This window comes from Micromesistius poutassou (assembly GCF_964030765.1).
Source record: "Micromesistius poutassou genome assembly, contig: SCAFFOLD_1447, whole genome shotgun sequence".
Taxonomy (NCBI): Eukaryota; Metazoa; Chordata; class Actinopteri; order Gadiformes; family Gadidae; genus Micromesistius; species Micromesistius poutassou.
In genome coordinates this window covers 933-13,508 of record NW_028179389.1, presented here as the reverse complement: position 1 = coordinate 13,508, position 12,576 = coordinate 933, and the positions used below count along the sequence as shown (strand labels likewise).

At 50.8% G+C, this 12,576-nt stretch overlaps 1 protein-coding gene across 1 annotated transcript; it reads left to right on the top strand.

Moving 5' to 3' along the window:
* Window positions 1–2,638: 2,638 nt before the first annotated feature.
* LOC311372874 (zinc finger protein 516-like) lies at window positions 2,639–11,908 on the top strand (the record flags this gene model as incomplete). The annotated part of the gene is made up of 2 exons (XM_084489809.1): window positions 2,639–5,077; window positions 10,343–11,908. Coding segments are annotated over exons 1-2 (3,379 nt in total), but the record flags the coding sequence as incomplete, so codon positions are not given.
* Window positions 11,909–12,576: the final 668 nt, after the last annotated feature.

The window sequence follows — 12,576 nt, the reverse complement described above, 5'->3', positions numbered from 1 at the left end:
CATTGAGGTGAAAGATAGGAGCGGATTTCCTCCCCGCGCAGAACCTGAAAACTGAGCTCAGAAGGGAAGGGATGGACTGTGAGGTTCAACTTGGGGGTCTGAGTGCTGGTGTCGTTGTTTGAAGGAGTAGGCACCATCAGCTCAGGGCTCTCTGTAGCCCTCTGGCGTTGCTTGTTTGGTGGGCTTGTGGAATGTCTGTTGCCAATGTTGGCCATAAGCTGGAATCCCTGTTGCTATGAAATAATGCCCCCCAAACCCCACCCGCCACAATATCACAGTGTGTGTGTGTGTGTGTGTGTGTGTGTGTGTGTGTGTGTGTGTGTGTGTGACCATTCATGTCAGCTTTGGAATAAGATAATCTATCCTGTGTGTTTAAACCACGCTGTGTCCTCTAATGACTTTGATTATCCCTGTGTGTATTTGTGTTTTATTATTTACATTTTCAGCTGCTATATTATCATGTTGTGTGTAATGTATTCAATAATTAATTTAGGCTACTTATTACTTATTTACTTTATTTATGGAGGTCAGGGGTGCACTGTGTGACAAGCATCCTGTTTTTTTGCCCCCTCCCTCTCTCTCTCTCTCATCTCTCTCTCATCTCTCTCTCTCTCTCCTCTCTCTCTCTCTCTCTCTCTCTCTCTCTCTCTCTCTCTCTCTCTCTCTCTCTGGCTAATCTCATTACAGTTTTAATTTGCAACTGTCGGGTGGGGTTATTACCGTGTTGAATACTCTCCACCATTCACCACCCCCCTCTGCCCTCTAACCCAACCCCCAGTCAGGCGATTAGCAAGGCTATTTCATACCAAACAGGATCATGATCCTCTTTATAACGCTGCAAACAGGCAGGAGACGAGGACGTCTTACTGATATATCAAGGATGGAGGAGAAGCAGGGCGACCAGATGGGAGCGCGGGTGAAGGTCTTCCTAGCCTCTCGCTCGGCTTATAAACGACTCCGCCACAAGTGCCCGGGCTTCCTTTGCTCATATCTTAGGGTGTAATTGAATGAAGGAGATAGTTTGCTTCCTATGGTGATGTGTTATGATGATCTGTATTACTCTGTGTTGCAGAGTGCTGGCTAAACGATTTAACATATCCTCCTGTGTCTTACACTGAACAGCCCAATGTGAATCGTTGAAACGCTACGCTATACTTGTTTTCATCTTAGCTTAACGTGGTGCCAGCTACTATAGCCATAGACTCAGGGGGTTTTCTGTATGTATTTATTCATTACTATTTGATGATGTCAACTTGTAAGTCAGTTTATGCCTCTGGTTAGCCTCTAATTTGAATACATACTAACACAATGTTTTATTACAGATCGGGATGGGATTGAAAAGAATAAACAAAAACATGTCAGTAATATAACTTGACTAAATACAAACAAATCTATGTGTAGTGTATATATCCTAATTACATTTTTCCCAATGAGGGGAAGCTTCAATCATCATCACACTTCACCACAACACACACTTACAGCACTGTCGCCAGATGCAGCTTGATTAGAACTAGTTGCCTGGGAACCAATGTCAGCAGAAGGCTGTAGAGATCCTATTGGCATTAAATCCTTGTAAATAGGTGGATGAGGTGCTACGCTGGGATTGATTTCCAAGTAGTGGGGCATCTCTGGCCTGGCCAGCGTTGTCGTTCATTTAGTCTGACTAAAAGTCTGACTAATCAGTCTCTGGGCTTTGATGTTCTTTTTAATTTTTTCCTGTGGCCCCTAAAATTGCTGTCCGTCACACATTTTATAGTGTAAGTATACTGTCGGCAAGAGTTAGTGCATCGTCTCGCATTGAAAAAAATGTTGTTCCTAGTTTTAAGAGTTTGTAATACAATTCAGTTCACCTTTTATCAGTCTTGCTCTAGCCCATATTTAATATGACCTTCACGACAAATTATTATTTTTCACTCACATGATCAGCATTTGTCTTTATGTTTGTATTAACCCTCTCTCTCTATCTCACTCTCTCTCTATCTCACTCCCTTTCTCTCTCCCTCCCCCCTATCTCTCTTGCACTCTCTCTCTTGCACTTTCTCTCTCTCAATCTCTTTCTCACGCTTCTTCACCCCCCTCCCACCTCTCTGCCTTTCTCGCTCTTTATCTCCCCCCCCCCCCCCCCACACCCACACACCCTGCCAATATGAGCAAAAGCCAACTGTCTGTCGAGCTACTTCCTGTTTTGTGCTGAAGATCCCTGTCATGTGACGGTGTCAGTTGAAGCATCACCGCATCGGGCCAGGCATAGAGGGGGAGGGGGGGAGGGAACATGGAGGCAGTGCTGATCTTGCCGATGTGTGTTTGCTGCCGCCCCACCGACTGCGATTGTGTGCAATGTGTCGACTCAGCCGGTGTGGCGTCGGGGAGAGGGGGATGGGGGGGGGGGGGGAGTGAAGCCCCCCTCGTGTGAAAATACTTCACATTAAACTGATGATGCAAAAAACGGCACACGATGTATTCCGAGACTTATATATTGTCTTTGTGATACACCTGGCCAGATCTGTAGATAATGTAATGTGTACAATATACAATGCTTTAGCTAACCTGTTTTCTCCTCTCTCTATCTCTCTCTCTCTCTGTCTCTCTCTCTGCCTCTCTCTTTCTCTCTCTCTCTTTCTCTGTGTATCTCTATCAGGTCGATGACGTTCCTGCTGGCCGTGCCATGGAATCTGCTGCCGTGCTCATAATGATCCGCACCAAAGAAAACCCCACTGGAATGAAGAGAAGATGTGTGGATTAGTCAATAATAATAACAATAAGGACATCAACAATTACATAACAGCCAGAATGCTGCTGAAACAGAAAGTATTGAAGAATTGAGCAAAAACACTTGACACCAGATGTACACAATGGCCATGTTTACCTGGCTTCAGAAGTAACATGACACCTTATATTCTGCGTGACACGTGTGTTCTAACTACTAGTTAGTTACCGTGCTCACTCTGTAAATAATAGTGCAGTGTAAGGCTCTTTTTATGGTGGCACAGCAGACAACCTCAGGTTACTGACTAACTGACAGAGTATGTATGAAGATGAATAGGTAGCAGTGCATCCAGTAACCAGAAAGTGCTCAGTTAGCAGGTCACGCCTGATGAGCAAAGGCAGATAGCATTGGTACCGAGTGACGAAAGCTCTCAGAGTCGGCCCTAGATGCACTGCTGGCGATAGCATCTTCGGCTATCTATTTTTTAGTAGAAGTTGCATCCACACCAGACAATCAAGGAAGTGTTTTTTTTTTTTTTTTAATCCCGTCGACATACCATGAACCCCAGAGACAGCATGGAGGTAATGGAGTCTGTGGGTCCGACGGTGGAGTCGTTGGGAGACGCAAACAGTCAAGAGAAAGAGGTGGAGGGCATGGACGACAAGACCCCCGGAGCCTACGACTGCAACATCTGCGGGCGAAGCTTCCCCTTTCTTAGTTCCCTGTCCCAGCACATGAGACGCCACACGGGCGCGCGGCCCTACAAATGCCCCTACTGCGACCACCGGGCGTCCCAGAAAGGGAACCTCAAGGTGCACATCCGCAGCCACAAGCTCGGCACACTCTCCAGTTACCACTCCAACGACGACGAGGAGGTCGGCGCCGACGAGGAAGAAGAGGAGACCTCCTCCGCCGAGGTCAGCGTCTCCGAAGGCCTCGACGGCGGCACCAGCCCCACCAAGAGCAGCTCGGCCTGCAACCGCGTGGTCAGCGGCGACTCGGCCGAGGAGGGCCGGCGGAAGATCCCCGCCAGGAGTGTGAAGCGGGAGAAGCCGGCGGCGTCGGGCCAGCGGCCGTTCTGCTGCCGCCTGTGCGGCTACGAGGCCCAGCGCGAGGACCAGCTCCTCAGCCACATCGAGAAGGTCCACATCACCGCCGACAAGGAGGAGGACGACCCGCCGTCCCTGAAGGAGGACACCGGGTCCGAGGGGGACACCCCGGTCCAGCCCAGCGACGACGGCACCTTCCCCTGTGAGACGTGCGGCCAGGTCTTCACCCAGGCCTGGTTCCTCAAGTCGCACATGAAGAAGCACGCGGGGATCCTGGAGCACTGCTGCCGCATCTGCGGACGTCGCTTCAGGGAGGCGTGGTTCCTCAAGTCCCACATGAAGACCCACAACACCAAGTCCAAGTCCAGACCCAAAGCCGAGTTCTCCGATCCCCCGGCCACGATCAACGATGTCACCCAGGACCCCGAGGCCGGCGGCGGCGCGGTGACCTCCGTGTACCAGATCTGCTGCAAGTGCGGAAACCTGTTCCACAGCAGGGAGAGTCTGCGGGCCCACGAGAAGGTCCACAATCCGGGCCACGGCAAGAAGTCCCAACGCAGGGCCGTCGACGACGAGGACTCACCCGCAGCCAAGAGATGTCTGCTGGACTACCTGAACCTGCGGGCGGTGGAGGGGAGGGAACAGCAGACCCCGGGAGAGGAGGTGGCGGAGGAGGCGGAGGAGGAGGAGAAGAACTGGCTGGGTCAGAGAATCCAAGAGCTAGACCCGGTGTGCAGCTACCAGGCCTGGCAACTCGCCACCAAAGGGAGGGTGGTGGAGCCGATGGAGCCCACCCGTAAGAGCTCCTCCAGGGGAGGAAGCGCGGGAGAGGACGGCCTGGCTGGGGCCGCCGTGGTCTACGAGAAGGAGAGCAGCCGCTACGTGCTGCAGGGTCAAGAGCGACGCAACACGGCCCGGCGGAGCCGGACGTCCTCCGGAGACCAGACCCCGGAGAGCCACAGCGACTCCGAGTACCGGCCCTCCTCGCGGCAGGACCGTCGCCGGCCGTCCTCCTCCTCCTCGTCCCACACACAGGCCTCCTCCTCCTCCAAGTCCAACGAGTGCTTTGAGTGCGGGAAGGTGTTCCGCAGCCGGCACCAGCTCAGCGTGCACCTGCGCGTGCACCGGAGGGACGGAGGGAAGGCGTCCGGAGGGGAGAAGGACAGGACCGCCAGGGACGAACGCTGGGGCTCCACCAGCGACCCAGAGTCCGGCTCCCCCAGCCGGCCCGGCACACCCGGTTACGGGGATTCCCCGCCGGCCTCCACCCTGGGAGACCAGGCCTCTGAGATGGGCACGGCCAACGCAGGACCGCTCGCAGGTTAGTCGCTAACTCCTCATTGAGTTTCCTCACACGGGTCAATGGATCAATGTGATGCGGACCAAAGCAATTACTCTCTGCAACTTTAGAGCAGAAGGAAAATAGCAGTGAATAACAATGACATTCATTTGGTCAAATTCACATCGATTTATCATGAGCAAGATGGGAAGTAAAGTCACAGCAGTCAATTAATCATTGTTTATTTTGTATATAATTCATACATAACATAAAGGGATATACGTTTTCACCAAACAATAGGTCTAACGATACATTAGCATTGCAATCATTACAAGGGCAATTGTAACTAAATACTTTTATTTTCAATTCAGTTTCCCCAGATGAACAAATATGTTTTATCAGTTAAGAGTTTTTTCTTATTCCTGGCCCTTGCATCTGACATCCAATCAGCGGTGAACATCTGTTGTTGAAATGTCTAGCTGCAGCCTAATGGCCACCATTTGTACATGGAGGAGTTTAGAGCCCCCTACTGTCAATTTGGGAGAATTACATGACGCTGTTCAGCATTTCCTGTTTCTCATTGAAACAATAAATTATCATCCCAAAATTGTAAACAAAATGCTTCCGTTAGAATGAATGTGATGTTTTTTTATGATCTGTGTTTCTATGAACAATGCTAGAATAGAATGAGAGATTTTGGGGAATTTTCACATCCAATACAAACTAACTCAGCAGCAAATGGAAATCCTACACTCTCAAAGGGGAACCAAAGGCACTGTTTTGGTGAGAGCAGGACGTATGGATCTTGTTAAAATGCTCTCTTTCATTCCTCCGACATGCAGTTGTTAATGGAGCAGTGTGTAAGCTTCAGGCTGTTTAAGTTGAGCAGGACACACAACGTTTAAATGGCAGTACATTTCAAAATATACCTTCTCTGCAATTGTAGCAGGCTAATACTTGTGTGTAAGTTATTGTTACCAGTTGCTGTTGGATTAGGTTTGGGAAGCGAGAGGTGGTATGACCTCTTGTTTGTGTTAATGTCCCGGATGCTGGCTGTAACACAGGCCAAAATAACAATGGAAATCATCTAAAATGTATGCTTATGGATCATTGAAATTATCATCACAATTATTAAATGTAAAAATTGGGTTAATATGCTAGTGATACATCATCCAAACAAATTTATATTATTAAGTGGTTCGACCTAATTTGACACAGAAAGCAGGAGTGACTTAGTTGCCAATAAAAAACTAAAAACAAAAAAATACTCAAAAATTCTCCACAGACATATTTGGGTCATTTCATAAAATGAGCAGGACATCTTAAATCATACACCATTTGAATGATTTTGGGGGTTTGTAAACACTGGATGTGCTGGTGTGTAGTGGATTCTAGGGATGATTTCCACTCCTTCCTGTTGGTTTAGACATTCAGTAATAATAGCAACAGCTCTTCTTCAAGCCCCACTGAGCTGCACGCTCTCTCAGTGCTTCCTGTCTCAGGAAATACCCCCCCCCTCCCTCCACACACACATTCAGACACACACACACCCCCCCCCCCCCCCCCCACGACATACACACAAAATACTACCACGCACACACACACACACACACAACATACACACACACACACACACACACACACACACACGCACATAGATAGAAATCCCACAACATGCATACACACATACACACACAAGCACACAATGAGACAACACATACACACAAACACACTGACACACCGCATCTGTCAGTGAATATGTCTTGTGTATCTTTGTCATGGAAATCTGTCTGTCTTCACTCTCACATTTATTGGCTGCACTACACTAAATGGATTGAATAAACAGGAAACTTTGGATTCAAAAGAAACCATGACAATGAATACTGGGGATGGTACCTATAACTATTTCCTCTTTTTTTGCTCGATGCTACATTTCACTACAGAACAAACATGGTTCTGTTAAAAATAGATGCAGTTCCTTCCTCAAGCGATACAGGTGCTCTCAGCCTGGAAATGTATTTGAAGTATATATTTGAATCAACTTTCAGATAATGACTATTTTTATTCATTCATATAATTAAATAACTTTCTCTGTAGTACAAATCCTTCTTGTTGAAATGTATTTTTATCGTAGACTTCTCATAGTAATACTACAACTACTACTAATAATAATATTGATTTAGCTTTGTAGTGACGAATAAAGCTGCTAAAAATGTAATTTCATAATTTGGTAAAGTTGACTAAAGTAATCATTGTGATAGTCTTGAGACAGGAAGGCAAGTCGATTTCTGTACATATATAGCCTTCAAAGAGAGCAGCAAGATTAACTATCCATTCATCCATCAATATTTATCATATCAGTCAATCATCCATCCATTCATACATCCATCCAATCCTCCATCTATTTACCTATCATCCATCCATCATCCATCCATTCATAATTCCCTCCATCCATCAAATGAACCACCCATTCATGTATCATTTATCCAATCATCCATCCATTCTCCCATCCAACCATCCGTGTATCCAACCATCCATCCTCTTATCCTTCCTTCCACCCACTCATCCAAACATTAATCCGTCCAACCATTCCTTCACCCATCTATCCTTCCATTCCTCCATTCATCCATTCACTCAATCCACCATCCACCTTCCATCCATCCATTCGTACCCACCCTTCCATACATCCACCCAGCCCTCTTTCATTTGCAGTTCAATTTCCTTACTTGTCTCGTCTCACCCATAATAAATCCCTAATGTTGCCATAAAGGCCACTGTGGCCTGTCACTCAGCCCCCCTTCACACAGAGCCGGCCAGACGGCCACATCTAAGGGATCTGTTATTTATAGTCACTTCCTGGTGGAGAGAGGCAGAGGCAACATGGGGAGAGACAGTCCCTGAGGACTAGGCTGGGCTCGGATAGCCTATTCTGTGGATTTAGGGGTGCCACAAACACTATTAATAGTAACAGAGCCATTTGTCAGAGAAGGGGTATCCTTCATGTGGTTGACTTAAGCAATCACGTTCGGTGTGTTTAAGAAAGGTTCGGTATTCGGACCTCGATTTCGGTTGTCAAGTGTAGATTCCAGGTATATTATACTCCTGATAGAATCTGACCCTCGACACAAAGTTGCTGATTTCACAGCGTGAAAATTGGACAAGCATCTCCAAAAGGTAAAACCTCCCCAGGATATGACAAGACACTTCACAGCTCAGAGGTGTGTGCTCCAACAGACTCTCTTCTCACATTAAAATCTGTGTGTAACACATAGCTCCAATGAGATTAGTGTGTTCCTGTTCTAGACTTTGGGATTGGGTTGATGAAGAACGGCTGGGTGTGTGTGCATAATTCTTCCCCGGACTGCATCTGTAAGCTAAGAGTTGCGCTGCATCGGTGACAGATCGTGTCACCTGGGCGACAGAGGCTATCGCCGTCGTGACGCTCATAATTGCACTTATGCACTCCCCCGCACTGCAGTGTTGTTACCATGCAAAACACCAACACACTGTCTTCTGTGTACTCCTTGTGAGTGTGTGTGTGTGTGTGTGTCTGTGTGTGTGTGTCTGTCTGTCTGTCTGTCTGTCTGTCTGTCTGTCTGTCTGTCTGTCTGTGTGTGTGTGTGTGTGTGTGTGTGTGTGTGAATAAAAAGATAAAGAAATAGTCGAGTAGAGTACTGGTCCTAGCAGAATCAACACTTATATCCCGACTTCAGCAAGGTATAAGCAGGATATATATATTTTGTGTTTATTCTGCGGTCTTGTGTGTGTGAGAGAATGAGAGAGAGAGAGAGAGAGAGAGAGAGAGAGAGAGAGAGAGAGAGAGAGAGAGAGAGAGAGGAGGGGGGAGGAAGGGAGGGGGAGAGAGAGAGGAGGGGGGAGGAAGGGAGGGGGAGAGAGAGAGAGCGAGAATGAGAGAGCGGGGGTCTGGGGACACAGATGGGTGTGTGTGGGGGGGGGGGGGGGGGGGGTGGGTTACAGGAAGCTGTGCGTGAGAGAGGTACCGGTACATGAAAACAGAATCGTATAGCTGCTCCCATCCAATGCCAGACTGGCCTCCTCCCTGCCCACAGGGCTTGTCCTTGGCAAGGGCTGGCTGGTGACTAGCTAGCTGGCTATAGGTTAGCCACTGTGCTGCTCAAACAGGGCTGGTGGCTATCTGGCTATATTAACCACTGTGCTCCTCCCACAGGGTTGGTGGCTAGTTGGTTATATGTTAACCACTGTGTTGATCTTACAGGGCTGGTTTGTAGCTAGATGGCTGTATGTTAGTTGCTGTGTTGCTCCAGCAGGTTTGGTGCTTAGCTGGCTATATGGTAGCCACGGTGTTGCTCCCACAGGGATAGCTGTTGACCAACTGGCTATATGTTAGCCACTGTGGTGGTCCTACAGGACTGGCTGGCTGGCTATATTCTTGGCCACTGTTCTGCTCCAACAGGAAGCCAGATGAGAAGCAGATGGCAGGTTACTGCCCTGGTAGCACACAGAGGGCTAGGTGTAGAACAATTCATGGCTATAGTGTGTGTGTGTGTGTGTGTGTGTGTGTGTGTGTGTGTGTGTGTGTGTGTGTGTGTGTGTGTGTGTGGTTGTGAATATGTGTGTCTGTTGATTGTTGAGTGGGTGGGGATACGTGTGAGAAAAGGACAGATAGGGTTAAGAATGCTTAAGACAGTGTGTTTGTTTGACTGTGTGTGGGAATGTGTCAGGCTCCCATGGCCCGAGCTCGCAGTTCACGCAGAGTTAACTATATCTCGTTTGGCCGAGTCTCATGTTTCATTTGCTTACAAACGTAGGTCGTGTCTACCACCTTGTGGACAATGTATGAAACTGCAAGAGTTAATAAAACAATAAACTGAATTTGTAGCCATGCTGTCATGTGACCGAACCAAATATATAACATATTTATTTGATGATATTATTAATGACTAATTATTCTATTTTTATGACACCTTAGTTTGTCCATATGAAATTTTGTAGTCTTTATGATTTGTAGTTAATGTTTGAGTTTAAAGGTGTGTCTTTGTATTTAGCCTGTTTCTGAATCTTATATCTATATATCTATATATAGATAGATATCTATATATAGATATATATATATATTTTTTTTTTTCCTCAACAAGAAAATTTGATGTGTTCATTTTCAGAACCTAACCGTAGCATTTTAATTACATAACTGTCCAACACTGCACTCTTCTGGCTTATTGGGGGAATTACAGGCAGCAATATTTAAGAATGAACATCATCTACATGTGCTACACCTACTGACCTACTACTCTTTGTTTTGTCCCTTCTCTCTCTCTTTCTCCCCAGATGAGAAGCCGTACATCTGCAGCCTGTGCGACTTCACCACCACAGAGTCCCAGGTCTATCTCACGCACGTACGCGTCCAACACCCCATCAACAACATCAACAACAACAACAACAACCACGACGACCGACCCAGCTCGGCCCCAGAGGCCGCCGGCCCGGGCCCCGGCCCCGCCAACAGGTCGACCTCCAAGCTGAAGAGCACCCTTCTCCTCCACACGCCCCCCCACCCATACCTCTCGGCCCGCCCCGCCAGGGACAAGCGCCCGGCCGAGTCGGCCCCGCTGGACCCCGGCCCGGCCCCGCTGGACCTGTGCGTGCGCCCCGGGGGCCACAGGGGCCCGGCCTCCTCGGCCCCCGGTGGCGGGGGCCTCCCCCGACACAAGTGCTCCTTCTGCTCGCACTCCACCAGCTACCCGGAGGTGCTGTGGATGCACCAGACGGTGGCCCACCGCATCACCAGCGGCAGCTCCACGCTGGCCCCCAAATGGGCCCTGAGGCCCACCACCACCACCACCGCCACCGCCGCCGCCGCCGGGACCTCCGGGGAGCACGCCTCCTCCTCTTCGCCCCCCTCGGGCAGGCGCACCGGCCCCCCGCCCGTCCTGGAGGGGAAGGAGTGCCCGCCGCTGCCCTCGGAGACCCGCAACCGCCGCACGCGGCCCCCGGCACACTGCAGCGAGGCCGCCAAGAAGAGCCGGCCCGCGGGCCACCCCGTCGCCTCCCCTTCGCCCGCCACCGCCTCCTCGGCCGCGTCCTCCTCGGGCCGGCCCTCCTCTGCCTCAGGGAGGCCCTCCCCGGCCCAAGGGAGGGCCCACGGCCGGCCGGCGGCCAGCAACAACAGCGGTGGCGGCAGGCGGTCAGGGGAGCAGGAGCACAGCGCGGTGGCAGCAGCGGCGGCGGCAGCGGCGCGCTCCAGACCCAAGGCGGATATGTACCCACGAGGTGCCGCCTCGTCGTCGTCGTCGTCGTCGTCCTCCTCCGCCGGCTCCACCGGGGCCCCCCAGCGCCCCGCCGCCCCGGCCCCGGGCGCCGGCCCCACCGCCTCCGGCGGGGGGTCCCGGCTGGCCGACCGCTACCTGCTGCCCCAGGAAGGCCTGGGCTTCATGCTGTCGAGCAAACACGGCCTGGCGCCGGAGTACGGCCGGGCCAGGGGGTCTCCCCAGCCCCCCCACAAGGCCAGCTCCCTCCTCCACCACCACCCCAGCACCCCCAACCACCACAACCACCCGCCCCACCAGCACACCCAGCAGGCGCGCTCCCACCCGGCCCACAGCCTGGGCCACGCCAACGCGAGCAGGCCCAGCGCCATCAGCCACGGCTCGCTCGTCGGGCGCGGCTACGGGAGCGCCTCGGCCTCCCTGCACGCGTGCGGGGGCGCGCCGCCGAACCCGGGCGCCGGGGCCTCGCTGCCCTCCGGCGTGCGGGGCGAGGTGAAGCAGGAGGCGCCCGCAGAGACGCCAGAGATGCCCGTCGATATTCTGGGTTTCCTGAAGAACTACAGCCCCCATGAGCTGGCGGCTCTCTACCAACGCTGGGGCGCGGCCAACGCTCTGATGGACCCCTCCGGTAAGAGCGCGAGCCGGGCCCAAACTGGTTCCACGTGTGTGATGTTGACGAGCGTGGGAGACGTGACACATTGAAAGGGATGCGATGTTTGTGGTTTGTTTTGGGTGTCGTGAAACAACAACAATTTCTGTTCATATTGGATTGTCAACCACTACATTAGACATATTATAAAACCTCACCTTCACCTATCATAAACACAAGCACACACACACACACACACACACACACACACACACACACACACACACACACACACACACACACACACACTCAAAGCTCACCATCTGGCAGGAGATGATTGACACAAAGAAATACTGCCCTTTTCTGACAAGGTGTTAAATAATGAAAAAGAGATGCATTCGACATCCTCAAACACACACACTTGTGTGTGCGCGTGTGTGTGTGCGCGTGTGTGGAAGAACCTTTGCCGTGAACACGACTGCGAGGCAGCCTCGCTTCCAAGAGTCCACTCTCCCAGAAAGCTGTCACAAACTGTTTAGGTCACGACTCTGCCTGATGAGAGACTCACACACACACACACAGATGCGGGTGGGGGAGGTGGAGGGGTGAGTGGGATGATTCAGTCAGAGAGGGAGAGAGAGAGAGAGAGAGAGAGAGAGGGGGGGGAAGGAGAGGTAGAAGGCAGGGGAGATGGAGCGGGGCGGCAT